The sequence below is a fragment of the Simochromis diagramma genome, unplaced genomic scaffold (genome assembly GCF_900408965.1).
Source record: "Simochromis diagramma unplaced genomic scaffold, fSimDia1.1 OVJJ01000545.1, whole genome shotgun sequence".
Lineage (NCBI taxonomy): Eukaryota > Metazoa > Chordata > Actinopteri > Cichliformes > Cichlidae > Simochromis > Simochromis diagramma.
The window spans coordinates 2,030,667-2,053,454 of NW_024387371.1; the positions used below are offsets into that span (position 1 = coordinate 2,030,667).

General features: G+C 44.4%; 1 protein-coding gene across 1 annotated transcript; it reads right to left on the reverse strand.

The window, feature by feature from the left end:
• Positions 1-14,352: 14,352 nt before the first annotated feature.
• On the reverse strand, positions 14,353-22,669 carry abtb1 (ankyrin repeat and BTB (POZ) domain containing 1). Its single transcript, XM_040007977.1, has 12 exons — positions 22,440-22,669; positions 21,061-21,123; positions 20,914-20,969; positions 20,631-20,775; positions 20,365-20,524; positions 20,222-20,267; positions 19,551-19,667; positions 17,768-17,880; positions 17,598-17,696; positions 17,316-17,483; positions 15,766-15,966; positions 14,353-15,381 (listed from the first exon to the last, which is right to left on the reverse strand). Exons 1-12 carry the CDS (start codon positions 22,493-22,495, stop codon positions 15,175-15,177), a joined length of 1,431 nt encoding a protein of 476 aa, XP_039863911.1. The 5' UTR covers positions 22,496-22,669; the 3' UTR covers positions 14,353-15,174.
• Between the last annotated feature and the right edge of the window lie 119 nt (positions 22,670-22,788).

Here is a 22,788-nt window from a genome sequence, read left to right on the forward strand (position 1 = left end):
AAATTAGAATACAATAAGAATAAATACAGTACACAACTGTACAGAATAGAATAAAATACTATATACAGTAGAATAAAATAAAATAAATATACAATAAGATAAAAATAGAATACAAATACAAATACTATATACAACTGAGTAAAAAATACAACGATGACAGAAAGGATTATTGCACTTAGTATTATTGCATATGTATGGATGTGTGTGCTTGATCAGTTAAAGTCTTTATTAATATTGTAGCGGGTCAGGGCTGTTCGGGGTTCTGTTTGTACAGTTATGTTTTGTGTATGTTGCCATGGTGACGGGTGACGCCCTCTCGCTGCTACGGTGTGTCCTTCCCGGGTCAGAGGGCGCCCTGTGTATTGTTGTTGTTGTTGCCGCTCTGAGCAGTTAGCTAGCGGCAGTGTGTTCTTCTGCAAATGTTAATAAACGGCTGTGCTCCCTGGCTAGCTCACGGGAAGCAAGACCAAACGATACCTCCGTCTCCTCCTTGTCTGAGCTCGCCACATTGGTGTCAGAAGTGGGATAGCTCACCCTCGCCGTAATGGAGAGAGACATTCAGAGGCTGGAGCAAGCTGTCGAGGAGAACATTCCCCGCTTGGGAAACTGGCGATTGAAGAGAGAGGATGTGAGCGGCCATGTAAGTCCCCCGACGGGTCCCGATGGCGCGAGCGCACCGCGGCGGCGGCCCGTCGCGACAGATGCTAGGGCAATGCTTCATGGGCTACCTCTGTCGACCCACACGCCGAGCCCCCAGCCGCGAGCAGTTATGCCTACCACGCCAGTTAAGGTACCGAAATACAACGGGCTAACCCCGCTAGAGTCCTACCTCTCACAAGTGCGGCTGGCTGCCAGACATAGTGGCTGGAGCGAAGAGGAGACTGCTACACACCTAGCGCTAGCATTAGAGGGAGATGCACTGCAGATACTCCTTGACCTAGCCCCGGCAGAGCAGCATGAGCTCCAGGCCCTCACTGCGGCACTCGAGAGGCGATTTGGGCAGCGGCACTCCACTGATCAGAGCAGAGAGCAGCTAACCAACCGGAGCCGTCGACCGGGGGAGAGCCTGGGCACCTTTGCAGCAGACGTGTTGCTGTATGCTCGTCGTGGCTACCCGGAGTTTCCAGCAGCAGCCCGTGAGGAGCTTAGCCTGCATGCTTTTCTGCAAGGACTTTTCCCAGAGCGACTACTCCAACACGTCCGCCTGGCCATGCCTCAGACCCTCCGTGAGGCGCTCCTTGAGGCTGAAAGGGCCGAGCCGGTGCTCACCTCGCGACCTAAGCAGCAGGTGCCCCCCCAAATCAGAGCCGCAGACTGCGACGGGGAGGTCGCCGAGATGTCCCAGCTGCAGCCCTCGGTGCCCCGGAGGCGTCCTTGCCGACCGACCGACCGCTGCTACCGGTGCGATGAGCCTGGCCACGTGGCGCGTGACTGCCCAGCACCAGCCCCGAAGACCAGAACTACGCAGCCTCAGGGAAACGAGGAGGGAGCGGTGTAGCGAGGGGACCACCGCTCCAGCTTCCTGCCCCCCTCCAAGGACGATGCACAGTGGTGGGCCGAGTTGGGCACCTCAAGGGACTCTACCTGAGCTGCTGTGTTGAGGACCAGCCATGCCAGGCCCTGGTGGACACAGGGTCTACCATTTCCCTGATACGACCTGGCGTGCTCCCTGGAACATTCGGGCCACTGGTGAAGGGTTGGTTGCCCACAGACACCCAGCTGATGACAGTGGCGGGGGAGAAAACTGTTATGCGGGGGAAGAAACCGTTGCGGATCCGAGTGAAGGATCTAGAGCTGGTGCGCGACTTCTGGCTCGCCGACATTCAAGACCAGTGCATCATTGGCCTGGATCTGCTGAGCCGCTGGGGGGCCTGCGTCGACACCGCGAAGCTGTCTATCACTCTTGGCGCAGAGACTTTTGCTCTCCAGCGCAGCCAAAAGCAGGGAACGGGGACCAGACGAGACAGGTGTCGGGCAGCTGCCAGCTCAGCAGATTTCGGATGCCGGTGGCTCCGGGTCATCTCCACTCGCCTCAGCCTCAGCCTCTCAGCCTGACAAACCTCCTTCGACCAAGACCATCGAGGCTGTTGATGACCTTTGGCAGCGCAGCAGCGTAGGCCTCAACGTCGACCAGCCCCAGCGGTTGAGGTGCCTCCTGGACGAGAATGTGGACATTGACATTGAGAATGCCGCCAGTGACAAAGACTGTAGGCAGACAAGTCTGGTCCAGCACACCATCGACACCGGCTCTGCTCAGCCCATCCGTCTGCACCCACACCGGGTGGCCCCTCTCGAAACGGCAGGTAGCGGAAGAGAAGATCCGTGAGATGGCTGTGGCTGGGGTGATTGAGCCGAGCCGTCCAATAGCCCATGGGCGGCACCCGTGGTTCTGGTGGGGAAGAAGGATGGCAGCCCGAGGTTCTGTGTGGTCTTTCGCTGTCTCAATGCAGTCACCAAGAAGGACTCGTACCCGCTGCTGCGGATTGACGAGGCCCTAGATTACGTTACCGGCTCCAGTTGGTTCAGCTCCCTCGACCTACGCAGCGGTTACTGGCAGGTGGAGCTAGCCCCCGACGCAAGGCCTAAGACTGCATTCACCATTGGACAGGGGCTGTGGCAGTTCAGGGTCATGCCATTTGGGCTCTGCAATGCGCCAGCGACGTTTGAGAGGCTGATGGAGAGGGTGCTCGTGGATATCCCTCGTAGCCGCTGCGTTGTGTACCTGGATGACCTGTTGGTGCACGGTGGCGACTTCGACAGTGCACTGTCTCACCTGAGCGAGGTCTTGAGTGCCATCCGACGAGCTGGGCTGCGGCTCAACCCCGCGAAATGCCGGCTGTTGGCGAGAGAGTCCACGTTCTTGGGCCATGTGATCAGCGCTCGAGGTGTCGCCACTGACCCCGCAAAAGTGGCTGCGGTCCGGGACTGGCCGACTCCCTCGAACGCCCAAGAACTGCGGAGCTTCCTGGGCCTAGCATCCTACTACCGTCGGTTCATCAAAGGGTTCGCGACAATGGCCAGCCCCCTCCACCGCCTGACTGACAAGGGACAGCTGTTTGGCTGGGGTGATGCCTGTGCTGCGGCTTTTGCACAGCTGAAGGAGGCCCTCACCAGAGCCCCAGTCCTGGCCTACCCCAACGCCCGGCAACCTTTCATTGTGGACACTGATGCTAGCAATGTAGGGGTCGGGGCGGTCCTTTCCCAGCAGGACGAGGCTGGAGAACGGGTGGTGGCGTACTTCAGTCGTGCCTTGGGGCGAGCCGAGAGGAACTACTGCGTGACCCGGCGGGAGCTGCTGGCCGTAGTGCTAGCGGTACGGCACTTCCAGCCATATCTGCACGGCTGCCGGTTCCTCCTGCGCACTGACCATGCATCTCTGACTTGGCTCCTAAACTTCAAACACCCAGAAGGGCAGGTGGCCCGCTGGCTGGAGGTCCTTCAGGGCTATGACTTTGAGATCCAGCATCGGGCAGGTCGACAGCATGGCAACGCTGATGCCCTCTCCAGACGGCCCTGTGTAGCCGTCGAGTGCCGCTACTGCCTGCGACAGGAGGAGCGGGCCCAGGAGGTGCTGGGGGTGGCTACTGCTCAGGCCACAGCCGGCGGAGGGGGGTGGCTCCCATTGACAACGCAGCAGCTGAAGCGGGAGCAGGAGGCCGACGCGACGTCGACGGGATGTGGAACTTCATGTGCACTGCTGTGACACCTGCACGGCACAGAAGGGCCCAACTCAACGCTCCACTGCCCCCCTTCAGCAGCACCTGGTGGGGGCCCCAATGGAAAGAGTGGGAGTGGACGTCCTAGGGCCTTTCCCCGTCACAGAGTCAGGGAACCGGTATGTGTTGGTGGCTATGGACTATTTCACGAAGTGGCCAGAGGCCTACGCAGTGCCGGACCAGAGCGCAACGATGACGGCCGAGAAGCTGGTGGAGGAGATGTTCACCCGTTTTGGGGTCCCGGCTGAGCTCCACAGTGACCAGGGGCGTAACTTCAAATCGAAGGTCTTCGGGGAGATCTGCCGGCGACTGGGGGTGGAGAAGACGAGAACCACACTGCTCCACCCACAAAGCGATGGCTTGGTTGAGCGCTTCAACCGCACGCTGGCCACCCAGCTCGCCATTCTCACCAGCCGCCACCAGCGGGATTGGGACCGACATCTGCCCCTGTTCCTTTGGTTGTATCGGACTGCGGTGCAGGAGTCCAGCCAGTGCACACCTGCCATTCTGATGTTTGGACGGGAGCTCCGGACGCCTGTGAATCTGGTGTTCGGGTCCCCCCCCGAGCTGGAGATTGATGGTAGGCCAGAGATGGACTACTACAGGAGGCTGAGGGAGCGGCTGCAGGTGGTTCATGACTACACTCGCCAGGCCCAGGCCAGCGCCGGAGTACGACAGAAAAGAGCCTACGACACCAAGTGCCGAGGGGGGGTTTTCATGCCTGGCAACAAGGTTTGGGTGTACTGCCCAGTTCGCAAGAGAGGAGTGTCCCCCAAACTCTGCAGTCACTGGCAAAGGCCGGCGGAGGTCATGGAGCGGCTAACAGACGTGGTGTACCGTATCCGCATGCCGGGCCCGGGGCGCATGGTGGTGTTGCACCGGGACAGGCTCTCACCGTACCGACCGCTCGCTCCGGCAGATGCCGGGGCAGGGGACATCGGGGTTCTGTTTGTACAGTTATGTTTTGTGTATGTTGCCATGGTGACGGGTGACGCCCTCTCACTGCGACGGTGTGTCCTTCCGGGGTCAGAGGGCGCCCTGTGTGTTGTTGTTGTTGTTGCCGCGCTGAGCAGTTAGCTAGCGGCAGTGTGTTCTTCTGCAAATGTTAATAAATGACTGTGCTCCCTGGCTAGCTCACGGGAAGCAAGACCAAACGATACCTCCGTCTCCTCCTTGTCTGAGCTCGCCACAGTATGCTAACAAGCTAAGCTAAGATGAGTAACACTGTAAGTACACCTGACTAGGGATGGGTACCGGTGTCCGGTGCCATGATGGCACCGGTTCTGACATAAACGGTAGTAACCAGACCGAAAAGCAGCGCACATTTCGGTGCTTTATTTCGGTGCTTTTTTTTTCCTGAGCTGTGATACACTTCTAGCCAATCATTTTACGTTTCCGAGGATAGTAGGCGGGTCCAGGTACGTACGTTCTTTTAGAGCAGAGCTACAGATTAAAAATGCCCAAGGCGAAGCAGTCAAAAGTCTGGCTGTACTTCACAGCAAAATATGCAAACTCAGCAGCCTGCAACAAGTGCTTTAAGCTGATACTGTGATACTGTCAAAGGAGGTAACACCTCGAATCCGATGAAACACCTGGCGACGCATAGCGTTTTTTTTTTTAAAAGCCGAGAAATGCGCCGTATTTGATAGCTTGCTGCGAGACCTCACACCGAGCTCATCCACTGTGGGTGTGGTGGCTGTTATCGGACCCGGATTTAGCAACATCCCCCAAAAACCCGAAGAGGAGAGTCCTGGCCCCTAGCCCTGCCAGTGTAGCAGAAATGATGACGGATGATGATGGCAGCAGCAGCCGTTCTTCTCTGCGTGAGTAGCTTAATGTCGTTCGTGTGTAATTTACGTTGAGTAGGCTAACCACGTTATTACATTAATGCATGTAAGGTGAACTAGCAAACATCATCATAGCTACATGCGGCTGTCTTCTTGTTTGATGGCAGATACTCCCTTCACCCTGGCCAAAAAGGCTAAAATGACCAAAGAAAAAGAGGGAAGCAGCTAAACATGAGAGGTTTTTGGACAAAGTTTGTGTTTTTTCCATTGTTTAAGCACTGCTTCCAGCCAAGAGTGATACCGTATATGCCCCATAGCTGCAGAAAAGGCTAACATTGTTATCTTTTTACAAAAAACCAGCTGAACATGAGAGGTTTTTGGACCAATTTTGTGTTCTCCATTCTTTAAGCACCGGTTTGAGCACCGTTTGAGCACCGGCACCGTTTCAAAAGTACCAATTTGGCACCGGTATCGGATAAAACCTAAACGATACCCATCCCTACACCTGACACTTTATCAGTATTTTCAGCTAGCATCAAAGTCTCAAAGATCGCTGCTAGGATGGCTGTCTGAAGTTGTCCCAGATGTCACGGCCACAAACTACAGACCAATCCATTGAGCCAGCCATTTTCCTCCATCTATTGACCGATAACTTCTTCTTCTTTCAGCAGCTCCCTTTAGAGGTCGCCATAATCATCTCCTTACTGCGGTCAGGGGCTTGGTCTGTGACCCAGCATTTTAAGTTAATATTGTATTTTTGTTTTTCTTATGTTAGATTGCATTCATCTTAAGTTGTGTTATTTAGTTAGGGTTTAGCTGAGTGATTTATTCTAGTTTATGTTTCATCCATGTCTCCATGTTTATGAGTCTTTTCCTGTCTTCTGTGTAAGTCTGTCTTCTCCTCTATGTTTAGCATTTAGTTATGCCTGTGCTTTTGCTCCCTTATCTGTTCCCATGCGTCTCTGCTTGTGTTCTGTGTCTCCCCAGTCTGCTGTGTGTGCATGTCTGCATGTTCTATTGTCAAGCTTATGTTGTAATGTCTGCGTTCCATTATGTTTCCTGTTTTATTTTGAAAGTCTTGTTTCCATGTTAGGTGTGTTTAGTTTGGCTTCCCCTGTGGCATCCCGTTCATTTGTGTCAGCTGTGTTTCCCCAGGTTTTTCCACTTCCCTCATTACCCTTCTGTGTATTTAAGTCCACTGTCTTCCTCTGTTCAGTGTCAAGTTATAGCTGGTCATAGTGTTTTTCCTCACTACTGCTCAGGTTCATGTTCAGTTTTCATGTTGTCTTGCATAATTGTTTGCATAGTTAGTTTAGTTCTATCCTAGTTTAGGTTTTAGTTTAGTTTTGCCCTTGTTTTTCTGTTTTTGCTATTCAGCCAAATAAGCGGCTCACTTTTTGTTAAACTTCAGTTTTTCTCTCCCGTGTCTGCATTTGGGTTCGCTTCACTAACACACCAGCCAACCCGGCCGTAACAGCTACATCCCTATCTGTCACGCTAACTCTCTGCACATCCTCCTTCACTACATCCATGAATCTTCACTGAGATTTCCTCTTTTTCGTCTTGTCTGATGCCTCAATCTTCAACATCCTTTGTCTAATTTAGCCACTATCCAGTGCATACCTCCACTTCTCTGGGCTTTGAAACATGATTGATGAAATATTTCAGGCCTGATCCCCGAAGTGTAGCAGCTGAGGTTAGGTCAATTCTTTGGCATGTAGCTCACTGCACTGTAGTTTTGTCTTAATCTGGAGCATCAAACAGATGGCACGGCCACGTGTTTGTATGTCATGCATTGACGGTAGGGACACATGCACTGTCTCTCTGAGACGGTGCCCACTGAACAGAACCACAGTGTGTATGCAGGAAGGTTATCTGTGAATCTATGGCATCAGTGTCAAAACACATTTTTAACGGAGCACATGGATTAGATGAAGTTTATATGCAGGGTTTGAAAAACAGGAAGTGAAAGTTGACTCATGGTTTCATTTACCAAAATATGATTAGTTTTTAACCTGGAATGAACCCAAGAAATTCATTGTGCAATTTAATAATAATAATAAAAATGCTCTCAAATCAAATCAGATGAAAAACAGATTATTCGGTTCCCTATTTTTACTCTGTGCATGCATTTCCTTGCATGTTTCATTATTTGCCTTGGAAGCAACATCTCGTGACTCTCTTGTGGCCTAAAGCAAAGCGTCCTTTAAAGCCTTCCTGTGCCTCTGGGTTTCAGTGAAGGTTTCACTCTGCAGAGAACAAAAGTTCTGTCAGTGGGACAGACTGACTTCTGATGCCTGAGGATAGAATAGCAAGGAAACCGGAAAGGGACCGGGGTGAAAAACACACAAGTTTGGCTGTTCACTGTTTGTAACAAAAACCAACCCTGAATCTAAATTAGCCAAACACACACAGAGGGGGGGGGAAGCTTTATCTAACTTAAGAATGGGAGGCATGCCTACAGAGTAAACATCCCAGACATGGAATGACAAAAAAATATATTTTAAAGTTGAAATAAGTTATAAGAAAAAAAACTTGCAACCCTAGTGAATCAGTGAGATTTATTCTTTTAATGTTTGTATTTTAATGTCAGTGTTTCTCTTTGAGCTGAAAGGAGCTAAATTTCTGCTTAGTCTTCCGTTTTGAAACCTAAAAGCTGATCATTTATACGGATTATTATAAATGATTATATATTTGATTTGAATGTCTTTCAACTTTTAGCTACCATGCTAGTTTAAAAACGTAGTGTTTATAGCTCATTTGCTTTTACTTGTCAGTGTGTATTGCCTTAAACTTGGAGGTCCTTAGAAATCATTTAGCCATTATGTGCTTTTTATACTTGTGTCTCAGAGCCAAGAGCTGAACAGACCTAAAAACAATTAAACTATAAAGACTGGTTGCAGGCAGTTCCTCCTCTTGATAGCAGTCATAATGTGGAATGATGTCCCTGGGCTTGTTGTCACTCTTAGCAGTCACGAGGAAAATGCTTGAAAACTAAAAATAAATGTTGGGATCCAGGCTCACACCAGTGTATGCAGCACAGACAGATGAGTGACTTTAACTCTGAATAAATTAATAGATGTGAAAATTCTGGTTTATCAATAATAATCTGATGCTGAATAAGTAACAAATCCACACAAACCTGAAACCTAAATTTAAGAGATTGGGGTTTGATGGTTGTTCTTTTTTTAATATTAGAAGCAAAAAAGAGGAAATGCAAACTATAAGAGAAAAAAGGATGTTGCACATTCTCTGTTTTACTGTTTTCATCTGCATGAAAAAAAAGGTTTTTGAGTTGCATCAGCGCTTCATATACATCTGTGGAAACTCTTTGTTTTAACCAAACAAAGCAGAACTAGCATGAACCTCTCCTCTTCGCAGGTTACACTTCATAACTCGGCATGTTTGTCAGGTTCGAAGCGTATATTCGCAGATATTCCACCTGTGTGTTTACATTTGAAGAGTTCAATGCCAAAGGTTGTTGTCCTCAACGGATTTAGCCCGTCTTTCGTTAGAGGTCTGTCTAAGGGCAAAACAGTCACATGGTGACAGTGTAATCCCGTCTCACATGCAGAGACTGTATCACTCTGCAGAGATGGCTGTGTTAGCTGCTGGCAACCTTGTGACTCACCTCAGGATGAACATGATGTTGTACTGTACACAAACAAGTAAATGTAGAAATAATGGAGCATAAAGTGAACACATATCTGACCAATAGCACATCGGACAGACCCGACCGCGAAGAACGACCTTTACTGCAGCTTAGATTTGTTTCTGTGATTAGCAGATTGCCGGATATATTTACTCAGCGTTCTCAGAGAGCTCCCTGTCTTCGACAAAGCTGACTAATACGACCACTGCTCGCTGTCTGTCCCCAAACTGCTAATACTTAAAGGGAGCATGTAAGGCTTAATCCCATATTACCGTGGCTATGTTAAGTGTAAGCATCTGACTGTAACACTTCTAAGCAGAGCCTCCACGCAGGGCACGGAGATAGACAGAATTCCTATTTGATAAGCTCAAGCTGCAATCGGTCTTTATGAAAGTTTATAAGAGTTCTTATTGCCTGGTGTTTGAATTTGACACAACAGTGGAAATGTGGGGGGAATGAGTGTCTGCTGAAACCCTCTCATATCAAGGCAATCCAATAAAGAGATCTTCCAGGCGGGAACCTGTCGTTCAGTTAAGTGTGTTTAGGCCTGATGATGCCATTTCTTACATAATGGCTGGCTGGGACTACACTATGCCGGCGAAAGTCCCAAGTATTTCTAACAAAATGTAAGCACAGGCTTTTTCTGTTGCCAAACAAGGACTGTAACTACAGTGCAAGGAAGAAAATTGTGCAAATTTTATATTGTGTGCGTCAGAAGCACCTGCATCTTTTTAAATGCTTATTTCTCCAGAAAATTATAAAAGTGGGATGTAAGCTACAGCAAAGACATGAAAGAGACAAAGCCTTTCAGGTCAGTCACTGGATAAGTATGGGCTTACCACTCTCCCCCTCTCTGTCTCTCACTAAGGTGGTAATCTCCAACTAATAGCAAATTAGGATATTGGCAGTGACAGCAGCTGTGAGTTATGTCTGACACCTGCAAGGACATGTCAATACTCAGAGACAAGGTCACGAATGTGCAGGTCTGTCAGTCACAGAACATGGTTACAGATGATACCTTGAACGTCATGGTTAAACTTGATGTTATAATGATGGAATCATGTAAAATATCACAGAAATACAAGACGTGGTAAAGGTAGAGGTATAAAAGATCCGTTACTGGAACAAAAAACAAACAAACAGTTTTTCTCTTGTATTCTCCCTTACTGTTATTCTTTTATTATTTCATTGTGCCTTTCTTTTTTCTTGTTTAAATGACTGACAAAACCATACAAAATGATCTCTGCAAACGCTACATCTATTTTGAGGCAAATATATTTAATTTAATTTAATACTTTATGATTGTTCTCCACCACAGCTGAACGATGTGGCAGCTGCTGTCGATATTCAGCAGCTTGTGATTTTATTTGTTGTCCATGTACACATTTTCTGGTGGCTACTTTCAACAGGATAGTGCATGATGTCAGAAAGCTCAAATCATCCCAATCTGGTTTCTTGAACATCACAGTGAGGAACAGGTGATAAAGTATATATCATGGATGTGCAGCCAACAAATCTGCACCAACTGTGTGGTGCTGTCATGTAAATATGGACGAGAATCTCTGAGGAACGTTTCCAGCACCTTGCAGAATCTAAGCCTTAAAAGACAATTCTGAAAACAAAAGGCAGTCCAACATCAAAACTAGAAAGCCGTATCTAATAAAGTAGCTGGTGGGTATAAATCCCCACTATATTGTATATATTTGTTCAGATCAATTATGCTTTTGCAAACTTTGAATAAAGGACTTATTATAGCTGTTTTTTTGTTAAACTTAAGTGAAATATATTTCTGCAAAGTAACTACATGTCAAATACAAAGACAGAGTAATACATATTATATTTACCACTGAAAGGTAATAAAATAGAGAATAATAAAGTAATAAAGTAAAGAAGGAGTGGCCTACTTTACACACACACATCTTATTTGCTCATCTTATCGGCCACCTGCAACCTCTTCCATCTGCTCCACTATATAAATTAATCCAAACATGTTAGCTACATGTGCAGCAGGAGAACACCGAGAGGAGCTTGTTGGAAAGGCGGGCAGACAGATGGTGTGAATGACACAACTCTGCATGTTCTGTACACGTCATCCATGTAGCACCTGAAGTGGCATTTGATAATGAAACAGCGAAACCAAGTTGGGAGATAATGCCAAAATAAAATGTGGCGGTCTCTTGAGATTTTTGGTGCATGGTTAAGCTGATGTGCTTTAAACCATAACTATACTCTGCCTGGTTCTCACCAACTTGTTATTGATTGATTAACACCCGCCTCTAGCCAATACCTTGTACTGATGTTGTGCAAAGGCCAGAAAGTGCAGCCATTTCTCCCTTTGCCTCGCTGATTTCTGCCTTTCCAGATGGCTCCAGTTGTCACACTGAAGTCTCGATGAGTCACAAGGTGGCATGACTAAAGAGCTGAGAGATTTCATCCCCTCATCCTCCCTTCAAGGTTTTTTTTTAAAGGTTTGTACTGGACACATGACAGATATATGAGTCATAACTTGGATATGGAAAAAAAACAATAAAAACAATAACTGTTTTGGTACAGGTCAGTGTGCTCCGTAAAGGAGGAGTAGCCATTTGATGTGCCAGCATTCCAGTGCAGTGAAGTGGATTTGAAATGGAAATTATTATTAAAATTGCAGTTAGAAGTGTTTGATGCATGCCATATCAAAACATGTTACAGAGAAACTTCCTAATGTCACATTGACATTTGATTTTTTATTTATTTTTTTTACCTCTGGTGCTGCTAATGAGCTGCATAGAGGTGCATATTGTGCACCACCGTTAGACTCCTGAATCAGAAAACCCGATTCATGCTAGGTGTGAATGAGATCCATTGATAGTAAAGTCCATTTGCAAACTACTCCAAATGATACTGTGACAAAGGGCAAAGGGAGAACCTGATAAATTGCTCAAAAGGCTACAAAGAATGTTTTTGCTGCTGCGCTTACCACAACATTTGGGTGCGGATCAAGTTAGCTGAAAAAAACTAAGGGTTGTGTAATCCCTGAGAAACCCTAATCAGCACCAAGTCAGATAGCTGTGAGTTATCCATCTGTTACTGGCCTTAAAGGTGACTTCCTCAACCAAAGTAATGCCCGATTTCAAAACTTCAAAGGTAACCTCCATGGTTAAACTACAGTAACAATCAGGGGATTGCCAAAGTCATTGGGATTCATTCTCCATGTATAGGGCTCTGCGGGCTTGTCCGCTGGCTAATTTTTTAATGAAATGAGTGAAAAGTAAGTGAAAACTTTCCACTACTGGTTTCTCTGAAAGAAAAGTTCTTCAATCTCACCGCATCAAAGAACAATTCACTGAATAGCTGTTTAATTATTTTGATAAAAACCAAAATGTTGAAGATTTTTATTTACACCTGGGTCAGCAGATACCCAGCACTTAACCCACCTTGATATCCCTCCAGTCAAAAGTCAGATTTAGCTAGTACCAGGCAGTCTCAATCAGAGTTCACGGTTTTCAGGCACTGGCTTGTTGAGGTTTGCTGACTGTGGAGATAAATGAACATGTGAACGTGTGAAGTTCCAGTGCTGAACAGTCTTCAGGGAAAGTGAGGATAGTTCTTTGAACATATATATATTCTTGTTGGGCCCTGAGTACACATCCATTGTTTGACATTGTAGGATTGTACTGAATGTATTTTTCCATTCAAGACTAAGAACAAGTTGCTTAGGAACAACACGTAAACCTTTACAAAGGGAGCTGCTGGCTTAATATCTGCTTGTATTGTGTATTCTAGTCTTTTTCAGCAAACTAAGCCTTTAAGATACTGGCTGGAAGCCAAGGGCTTTGTTTTCTAAAGGATGCCCCTTAGCCTTTGGTGTGAACGGCACTTTAATGTGTCCTAACACGTCTTCAGTAAGTTGACGCAGAGTTTTGTCTTCAGTTCTTGGAAAAGAAGCTTAATGCGCCCACCGGGATGTGAATTGTAAACTATAGAACAAGTACAGTAACTGACATACACACATATCTAAATCACAGCTAGCACAGTCATGTCTAAGTTGTTTACAGCCCTTCTTGGCACTGTTGAGAACTCGTGATAATGAAGCCATTTGGAAAAACAGTAAAACAGTGCCATTAAGAAAAGGTTCCCATGAGTTTGAAGACCCCGATGAAGGAATTATTTGTTTCCCACAAATAAAAGGGTCAGTGAAACATCAATTCTGTGGTGAAACTCACAGCAACGGACCCAGTTTAGTGAAAATCTTGAGAAATGGCGCCATCATCAGGTGCCTTAGGTGTCTTAATTTGCTCCTCTAATCAAACAAATGTACAAAGACATTTTTTGTTAATGAACAAATGAAACAAGTGGAAAGGAAAGAGTGTGTTTCCCTCTTTTATTTAAGGCTGGATCTAAAACCCAGCAAACCTCTTCTTAGCAGTAATACTATCTATCCCATGTTATTATAGAGTAAAAAAATGTTTTGTCTTGTTTTTTTTCTAAGGAAAAGAAGAATACATCAGGTCACATTCACCCCAACAGCTCTGTGAGGCTGTCCTGCAAAGCAATGCTGAAATAGACTCGAATGTAACTTGCTTGGCCAAATAAGTCACCATCCAGATTTAACTAAGCAAATCTAAATCATGACAGCAGCACAGTGGTGTTGTGGTTGCCTCATAGCAAGAAGATCCTAGGTTCAAATTTCTGTGTGTAGTTTGCATGTCTTCGCCATGTCCGCATTGGTTCTCTCAGTGAGCTGCAGCATCCTCCCAGAGTCCAAAGACATCCATGGTGATAGGTTAACTGGTCATTCTAAACTGAATGTGAGTGTGAATGGTTAGCCCTGCTGTAAGCTGGTGGCCTGCTATAGCTGTGCCCCGCCTTCCATCCTTTCACAGCTGGGATAGGCTCCAGCTCTCCACCACAACCCCGTACTGGATAAATGGAAGAAAACGGATGGGTGGGAATATTATTGATGACACTCGAATGTTCTCTGTATTAGCTTAAAACTGTGTGATTTATTCGGTGCTGAGTGGAGCTGGCAGGAATGGCACTGGATAAAATTTAGAAGCAGATGAAAGGTCAGAGAACTCAAATTTAGTGGTTGCTGCTCACCTACTAAACAACTAATTTAATTTGAAATCCATCCTGTTGGTTATTGATAATCTCCAGACCATAAAAAAGGAAAAAAAATCACAACGTGTTGAAGAAACTGAAGAAAACACTACTCTTGCGTGCAATATTGTGTTTTATTGGTAAAATTCAGAGCAGTTATTTTCCGGTACACACACTAGGCGACAGATTTCTCATTTTAGGTTAAAATAAAGTGCATTACTGTGTTAGAAGGGGTAAGTATTCATCCTGGAGAAATGTCACTGTTCAAACAGCGAGGCAAACTACAGCAGCGTAATACAACTAAATATGTTAATATTTAGGTGCGTCTGCACATTAAATATGGCATAAAGCAATATTCTACGTAACACCAAACAAAGGGATCAGAAGAAGATTCAATTATCTTCTGGATAAAGCAAACATAAACTTTTTTTTGCCAATATTTCTCGAGTGTGAAAGTATCAATTTAACCAGCTGCCTTTTTTAAAACGTAAAAATTATATTTAATGAAGTTCAGTAAACTTGTTTATCATTTTTTTAAACATTCAAATTCTTGCACACGACTTCCATCTAAATTAAACACACATGTTCGCAGTGCAAAGACATTTTGTAGTCTGTTGTAAATATATTACACATGATCTCTTCAGAACCCATTTTGCAAAATATGTTTTGTCACAGTTGGTATGTCTCTCAAAGAAACGTTAAACAGCCACAACGAACAGCTCTCTGTACATCTGCACCAAACATAACCAGCTCTTTTCAAATATATATTCTATGCAATATGCTGAAAATAAAATAAAAACTGCAAACATACAAATGCATATGTTTGTTTTTCACTTTTGTTTTACTAGAAGTGCTTGTTACCTCCTTGCAAAGTATCCACCATTAAAAAAAAAGCCCTCAACTTTCACTGAAGCTGCATCACAAACCTGCAGACCTCTCAGCAGTCAATATTAATCCTCGCCAGCAGCTCCTCCAAGGCTTCCAGTTTTTGGTTAGCCTCCTCGATTGCACTGTACGTCTGCACGTTGCTGGCGATGTGGTAGCGGATGTCGTCCACCAAGGGGACCGAGTCCGTCTCTTGGCGCTTCTCTAAAGACGCGGCGTCCTCTTTGATCATCTCGGCAAACTCTGCTTGCTCCACCAGCTGTGATGGGACGAATGCAAGAGGTAGACAGTTGTGAATTCTTCCTAATGGAGAACTCGGGGGATGCTGACACACTTTTAAGGAAAAATAAGCTCTGTAGTTCTGAAACAGCAACAAAAATATTATAAAATGGTCTCAGAGATCAAAACATCATTAATGATTGGCATTTGGGCATTTTCGACTGGTTGTTAACACAAACATCTAATTAGCCAATCAAACTCCAACAACTCAATGCATTTAGGTACCTATAATCTGGGAAATAATTATTTGATCCCCAGCTGAATTTGTGAGTTTGACTAGAATATAATATGAGCATGAACAATAGCACAGATACAATGAAGAACTACGACCCACTGACAATGGGACACAGTCACTGCCACGCACCCGCTCGATGATCTTGGCCATGAACTCTGTGCACTGATCTTCTAGCCGAGAGAGACGGAAGAGCTTGGCCGTCTTCCACATGTGCAGAACGTTTTCCTCGCATATCGTCTTAGCCAGCGTCTTTCCACACAGGCGCTTAAGCCCCGGCAGCAGATACATGTCAGCCACACACAGCACGTCAAACACGTTTTCCGTCATTAGCTGGACATGCAGAGAAACCAGCAGGGAGAATATTATTATCACGAGAATTCAAAACAGCAATCCTCCCCCTGGATGCCTTGTACATATAAATCAATATTTTTAGTGACACTTATTTAAGTGTCAAAACTTACGATTAAGGTACAGGGGAGGTTGTCAAACGAGTTAAGAAATTTCAAGATGACAGTGTGAGATCACTGGTGAGCATTTTTTCAGAATTTGTCTGCTTCTGAGACAAAATGTGCCGTCACTTGTGGATTTTAATGCTCTAATTCCAAATATGACAATTAAAATAGCTAATTAGTGCCCAGTTCCATGTCTCCCATTTTAATCATAAATTCTAAGCTTATAGCAGCTTTATGTAATAATAAAAAAACTGGCCCAGATGTGTGGAAATGAGCTGTTGTGACACAGAGAAAGTCTAACTAATCAACCCAGATCTCTTTTGCCTAGGATATTACAACATGTAAATATATCTGCTTTATTACTTGACTGCATGTCTGTTTATGGATGCCTCCACAAAAAAACCACAGTGAATTATTTAACGACGGAGGGCGCCAGCAGAGGAAATGCAAATGCTGTATGCATTTCACTGATACAAGTTCTGTGAGTTACGTGTCTTTCAACAGCATACTGGAAGAAAATGTGAAAAATGCTACTAATAGGACTTTTTTACATTAGAGATCTTCTTTTAATTGCTCCCTCTAGGGGTCACCACAGCAGATGATCTGCCTCTATTTCACACCAACCTTCATCTACCTCCTCCACGGTCTTCATCTTTGTCTCCTGCTTGGCAGCTCTATTGTCAACATCCTTTTTCCAATATGTCCACCATGCCCACGAGGCAATTATGATTTTATGAATTGTAGTTCACATCAGGCCAAATTAATCAAAAAATTAATTTAAGAAGATGAAACTAAAAATTAGGACCTACCCCTATTTTAACCAAAATTGTACTAATTTCTGGTTTCAATTAAGATTTTTCTTAATTGTCTTGGAGTCGAAAACTAGAGCCAACCAACAGTTTTACGCATCACTTTCAGTTTCACCGACCCAAAAATCTGTCTAGTTTGACAATATTTATTTCATAAGCACTTTCGCCGTAAGCCTCTGTATCCACTATGGCTCTGATGTTGCCATATCAATACAGCAAAGCTTCTCTTACAATATGATGAGAAATCCTCACCAGGATCACAATTGTTCAGGTATTTAACAATTAAGCTTTGCTACACAGGTTTGTCTGTGTTTATAATCGATGTTTGTTTTCAAAGATCCTTTTTTCCTAAATAAAAAAAGTGCAGAATGATTTATTAGGGATGCAAACATCACAGAAAGAAAAAATGTGCACAAACCTCAGTGTCATCTGTGTAGATGTAATACATGATGTGGATAAAGATTTCATGCGAGATGTTGTGTAAAGTAATCACTGGGGTGCTGGGCTGAGACTGGAGCTGCTCTCCCTCACTGAAGTGGTCCTCCAGGAGGGCTTTAAAATAATCACTACGTCCACAGAAAAATGCCTGGAGAGAGACGCACAACTGCACTTCAGTCATTCACATTCATGTTTATGCCGCGGTGGTGTGGGAGTCTGCACTGTAACTGAGAAGACACTGTGAGGATTTTCTCATCCGTACCTTATGGCACAAGAAATCGTAACCATCGACTCTGAAGCAGATGTCGGGATAAGTAGGGAAGCGGTCGACTCTGTTAAAGGGAAGCTCACCAAATCCAACCTAAAGAGAATCAACAGGAATGAATGCGGTGTTCAGCTAAAATACTTATTTTACTGCCATGATGTCCTCACCCTTAATTCAGTGGGCAGCGCACAGTCTGCTAACTGAGCCATCTCCTCCTGAAGTTGACAGCTGTGAGGCTCGAGGGTGAGAACTTTCACACAGATTCCCGGTTTATTGGACACTTTGATATGAGGAGAGAAAGAAAACAAGACAAGATGGAAAACTCATCATTAGTGGGCGAAAAAAACAACAGCTCTAGGCTACGTCCACACTAGCCCGGATAGATTTGAAAATGGCGTTTTCGTCTGAAAACGCTCCGCATCCACACTATCATTATCAGTCGTTTTCACAGAGTTGCGCGTCCACATTGAAACGGCTGGAAACACTTGCGTACCAGTCCTGCGCATGCGTGAAACGCAAGAAGATTCGACCCTGCCTCATTTCTGTCTGCCGTTTATTTACTTTCCAGCTCTTTGAAACGTCCCAGCAAAATGTTGAGGAAAAGCACAGAGTTTTTTAAATGGACTAACGATGAGGTGGAGTTGTTGCTGCGAATAACACAAAGGTACAAATTTGCAAAAGCGAGTGAGAATTAAAGAATCTGAAGAAAAGCTATCTGGAGCATGTACAAACTGATGTTAATGGTAAATGGCCTGCATTTGTATAGCACTTTCAGTCATCCACCCATTCACACACTGGTGATGGCAAGCTACATTGTAGCCACAGCCGCCCTGGGGCGCACTGACAGAGGCGAGGCTGTCGAACACTGGCGCCACCGAGCCCTCTGAACACCACCAGTAGGCAACGGGTGAAGTGTCTTGCCCAAGGACACAACGACCGAGACTGTCCGAGCCGGGGCTCGAACCGGCAACCTTCCGATTACAAGTCGAACTGCCAACTCTTGAGCCACGATCGCCCATAATCTTTAATAGGGCCGTCAAAATTGAGAGCAAACAAAACAACTGCTGTATAATACAATCCCCTATCTTAGTTTAATAGGTCACATGATTGCATCACCGTTTTCGAAAAGGCTCCGGGTTCGCTGTCCACAGTGCGAAAACGGCGTTTTCAAATGTATCTGCTTTGGAGAGCGTTTTCAAAATGCTGCGTTTTCCTTGACCGAAAACGCCGTCTCAGTGTGGACGAAAGGCCCGAATGGAGAGAAAAAGATGCGTTTTCAAATGAAAACGTATTAGTGTGGACATGGTCCTAGATAAAAACATATGGGATTAAAAGGTGGTCTGGTGTTTTGAGGCTAAGTGGAAAAACTGCATTACATCAGGAATATGCAATCTTGAGCCACTCCTTTTTTATATATTTTTCTAACGAAAGCAGAAATAGGTCCAGAGATTTATTGAAGCATGTGCAAACATGCAATGGAAATACAGTATTTAAGGTGAACAGAGCTGGAACGAGCTTAAAAGTCAATATTTAGTATGACTACCTTCAACAGCATGAAGTCTCTTAGGCAGCTTTCTTGTAATCTCTTTGTCTTCAGGAATAGTTCTCCAGGCTTCTTGAAAGACAAAGCTGTTCTTTGGATGCTTCTGCCTTTTGTTCAGTTCTCTGTCAAGATGATCCCACACTGCTTTAATAATGTTCAGGTCCGGGCTCTGGAAGAGCTCCACTCTGTTTTATCATCCAGGTATGTTTTTACTACGCTGGCAGAGTTTTTTGGGCTCATTGTCATGATCCCAAAAAACCTGAGAAAGACTTTAAGAAAGCCTGAAGAACTATTGCTTAAGACCTCTTTAAAAATTACAATAAAAGAGAAATGAGGGGTGTCTTAAGACTGGCTTAAAGTTGAACGTGCATTACTCAAGTAAATATAAATCAAGAGTTCTGCCTTACCAAATTCATACACTTGTTTGCATTTATTCTCCAGCTCTTCTATGAGATCTGCCATTTTGCACTGTTTAGCCAGTCGTCTACTGTCCTCCACAAGACTTATATCAATATCCATCCGTCCTGAAACAGAGATAAAGAAACAACATTTTCTTACTAAGATTTTTGCATGTTATAAAAATATTACATTAAATACAATCCAACTATCATCCAAGCATGCTTTCTACAACATTTCATTAAAGAGTAGCGTGTGCAATTTCTTCTTAAAGATCAAATTATTTTACCATTATTTATTTATATCCCAAAAGCAGATTCGATAACTCACCACTTCATGCATAATGCACCTTCTATGTGTATGGACGTGTGCAGGTATATGTATACAGATGTATGTACATATGTGTGTGTGCGTGTACATGTCTATAATTATAGATATCTGTTACTTACATAGGAATAGTAGTGATAGAATAGTTAAATTTATGTCCTGCATATTTCCACAACCATAGCCATAATCACATACTGTGTATGCTACCGTTGTATATAGTGTATTATCGTACTTATTTTATATTCGTTTGTATTTTATTTGTATCTTTTGCATTTTCCTTCTTTCCTTCCTGCCCAACAACACCGGTTTCTCCTGTACGATACATAGAAGATCAGCTGGTATATTTTTCACCCACCTGTGTAGAAATATTGTAGAATGGCTCCAAAGGCAGCAGGATTGATCTGAAATCAAAACAGCCTTTATCCATACAGTATAACTAAAAATTGTGAATCACACACGGTGATATAACAGGACACTAATGAAAACATATAGACTTACCAAAGGGTGCTTGAGGTTGATCAAGTTCTTCCCTTTCCATTTGGTCTCAAACATTTCCGTGAAGTACTCTGAGCGAGCACTGAGAACACATCGGTGTGCTAGAAACGTTTGTCCGTGAACCAGGAATTTGACGTCACTATACTGACCCTGCTCTAGCAACCTAAAGAAAAAACCCAGAAATGTCTGGATTAGACAAACGTACTATAACATCCTGTTATTGCTCTTATTTTCTTGTTTCTTTTCAACGTAAAAATCATGACCCTTACATGTGCAGAAAGTAGTTGAAATCATCCCGCTGCATGGCGCGGATGCTTACACACTTGTAGTCTTTGAGCAGGCGTCGAACAGAGTCGCTCAGGGAGCCATACATGCATCTCTCGCCATCAAACGTGTTGGCTTCACACTTGGCACCTAGAAAAAAACAAATGAATAAATGAAATCAAAAATTTCAAAGCCTAGAATGATACAACAGAATATGTCAGAGCAGTTCTAAAGCACAGCACATCAGTTTAATACTGTGTTATTTGATTATGACTGATTGTGACTTACCACTAGCCAACAGGTACTGGACCAGCTCCTCGTGACCACAGAGACAAGCATAATACCTGAAGCACACAAGTGTTTATATTAAAAGCAGTTATGATTATGATGCGGCGTTGATGGGAGAATTACATCAGCTGCCTATACTGTACTTACAATGGAGTGCTGTCCCATTTATCTTTTACATTGAGGTCAACATCTCTTTGTTCAACAAGGTATCTAGGCAAAGAGCAGAGAGGTTACAGTGATGCGCTTCGATAAACACAGACACGACTCACCATACAAAACGCAAAGATTTAAATAAAAATAAACAGATACATACGTCACACAGGATGAGGAGGGTATATACAAATGATTTTATTGATACTAATAGAATTATTGAATTCTGTTTGATTAATTAATCCCTTATTCATTCTAATCAATTTGAAAAAACAGCTTCTCAGCATGAGATTGAACTGCTTTCATGACTATGACATCATTCTTTTACAAAATAATTTGCATTTATTTATTACAGTACTAATAAGTAAAACTGAAAAACTTGGAGGCATGCAGTTCTGATGGCTTGGATAATTAGGCTGGCTCATATTTGACTCTGGCATACTTTGGTATACAGAGTATTTTATGTTCGACTTGATGATTGCATTGTTGCAAGAAGCCCAGGTCCTGTGGCTGCAAAACAAATCCAAATCATCACCCCTTTATCCCAGTGCTTGACAACTAGTATGAGGTATTTGTTGTTTTTGATTTTCTGCTGTACATTATGGTCTAAATATGGTCATCTGTCTAAAGTACATGGCTCTAGAAGTCTTATTGATTGTGCAATGTTTGTTTCTGTAAGCACTACACAGTCTGAACCTATGATAAATTTGCTGGACATTCTGTTAACACACGTGAATGCTCCAGACCAGCAAACTGCTAAAACCTCTAAAATCTTCATAGAGCTCCTCACACTTGCTGGTGATCAAATTATCAAGTGCACTCAATTACTAGTGCCAGCCTGGTTGCTATTTGGCCTCTTAATTCCTATGGAAACACAGGACTGCAATGAATCCCATGAAAATTTTCTAGTACACATGACTGTACAGACACGCCCCCTTTATTGGACTCTGCAACAATTGGTTTACGTATACATTGTAACCACTGATGATTCCTTCGATCAGCTAAGCATAGTTTTGCTGTCCTGTCAAGCTGTTTCCTCGTAATTCTCGGGGTAACTGTCCTATAGCAGGAGACTAGATATCCGGTTGAGCATCCGACACTGATACCTAGTGCGATCATTACGTCTGGACACCGAGGAGCTGACCTACACAATTAGCTACAGTTACAAACTGGCTCATCGTGGCTCCTGTTAGCAACACTGCCTTCTGTGGTTAACTCGCGTTTATTTGCATAAAACCGAAGTTAAACTGCAAGACTGCATTGTAGAAAAAGCTAGCCCAATCTATGCTAGAACTCTCACCGGCAAACACAGTAAAGTAAAATAAGTTATCATCGAGCACACAAGCCATAATAAGCTCAGCAGAGCTGATGGTTACCTGACTCTACAAATGTCGCCCTTTCTGCAACTACTAAACAAATCGTACACATCCATAATCGCCGCGGTGTTTTCGGTCCTCTGTAATGCATTGAGACGGCCTGTCTACCGGACAGGTGAGTGATGGTTTGCTGTAGCTTCAGAGTTTTGCTCGGTGAACGCTGAGAAAGTTGTCACCGTTGTTTTTTGTTGACAAGCTGTGCGGGGTCCTCGGTGTTTTGGTCGAAGAGGTCCAGCAGTCACGTGACATCAGCGTACACTTCACAAACGTAAGGGAATAACTGCAAAAACGGCAGCTATATGCTATTCTTTATCCGCACTACTAAATCCTTTTTTTTTTACTTGTGAGC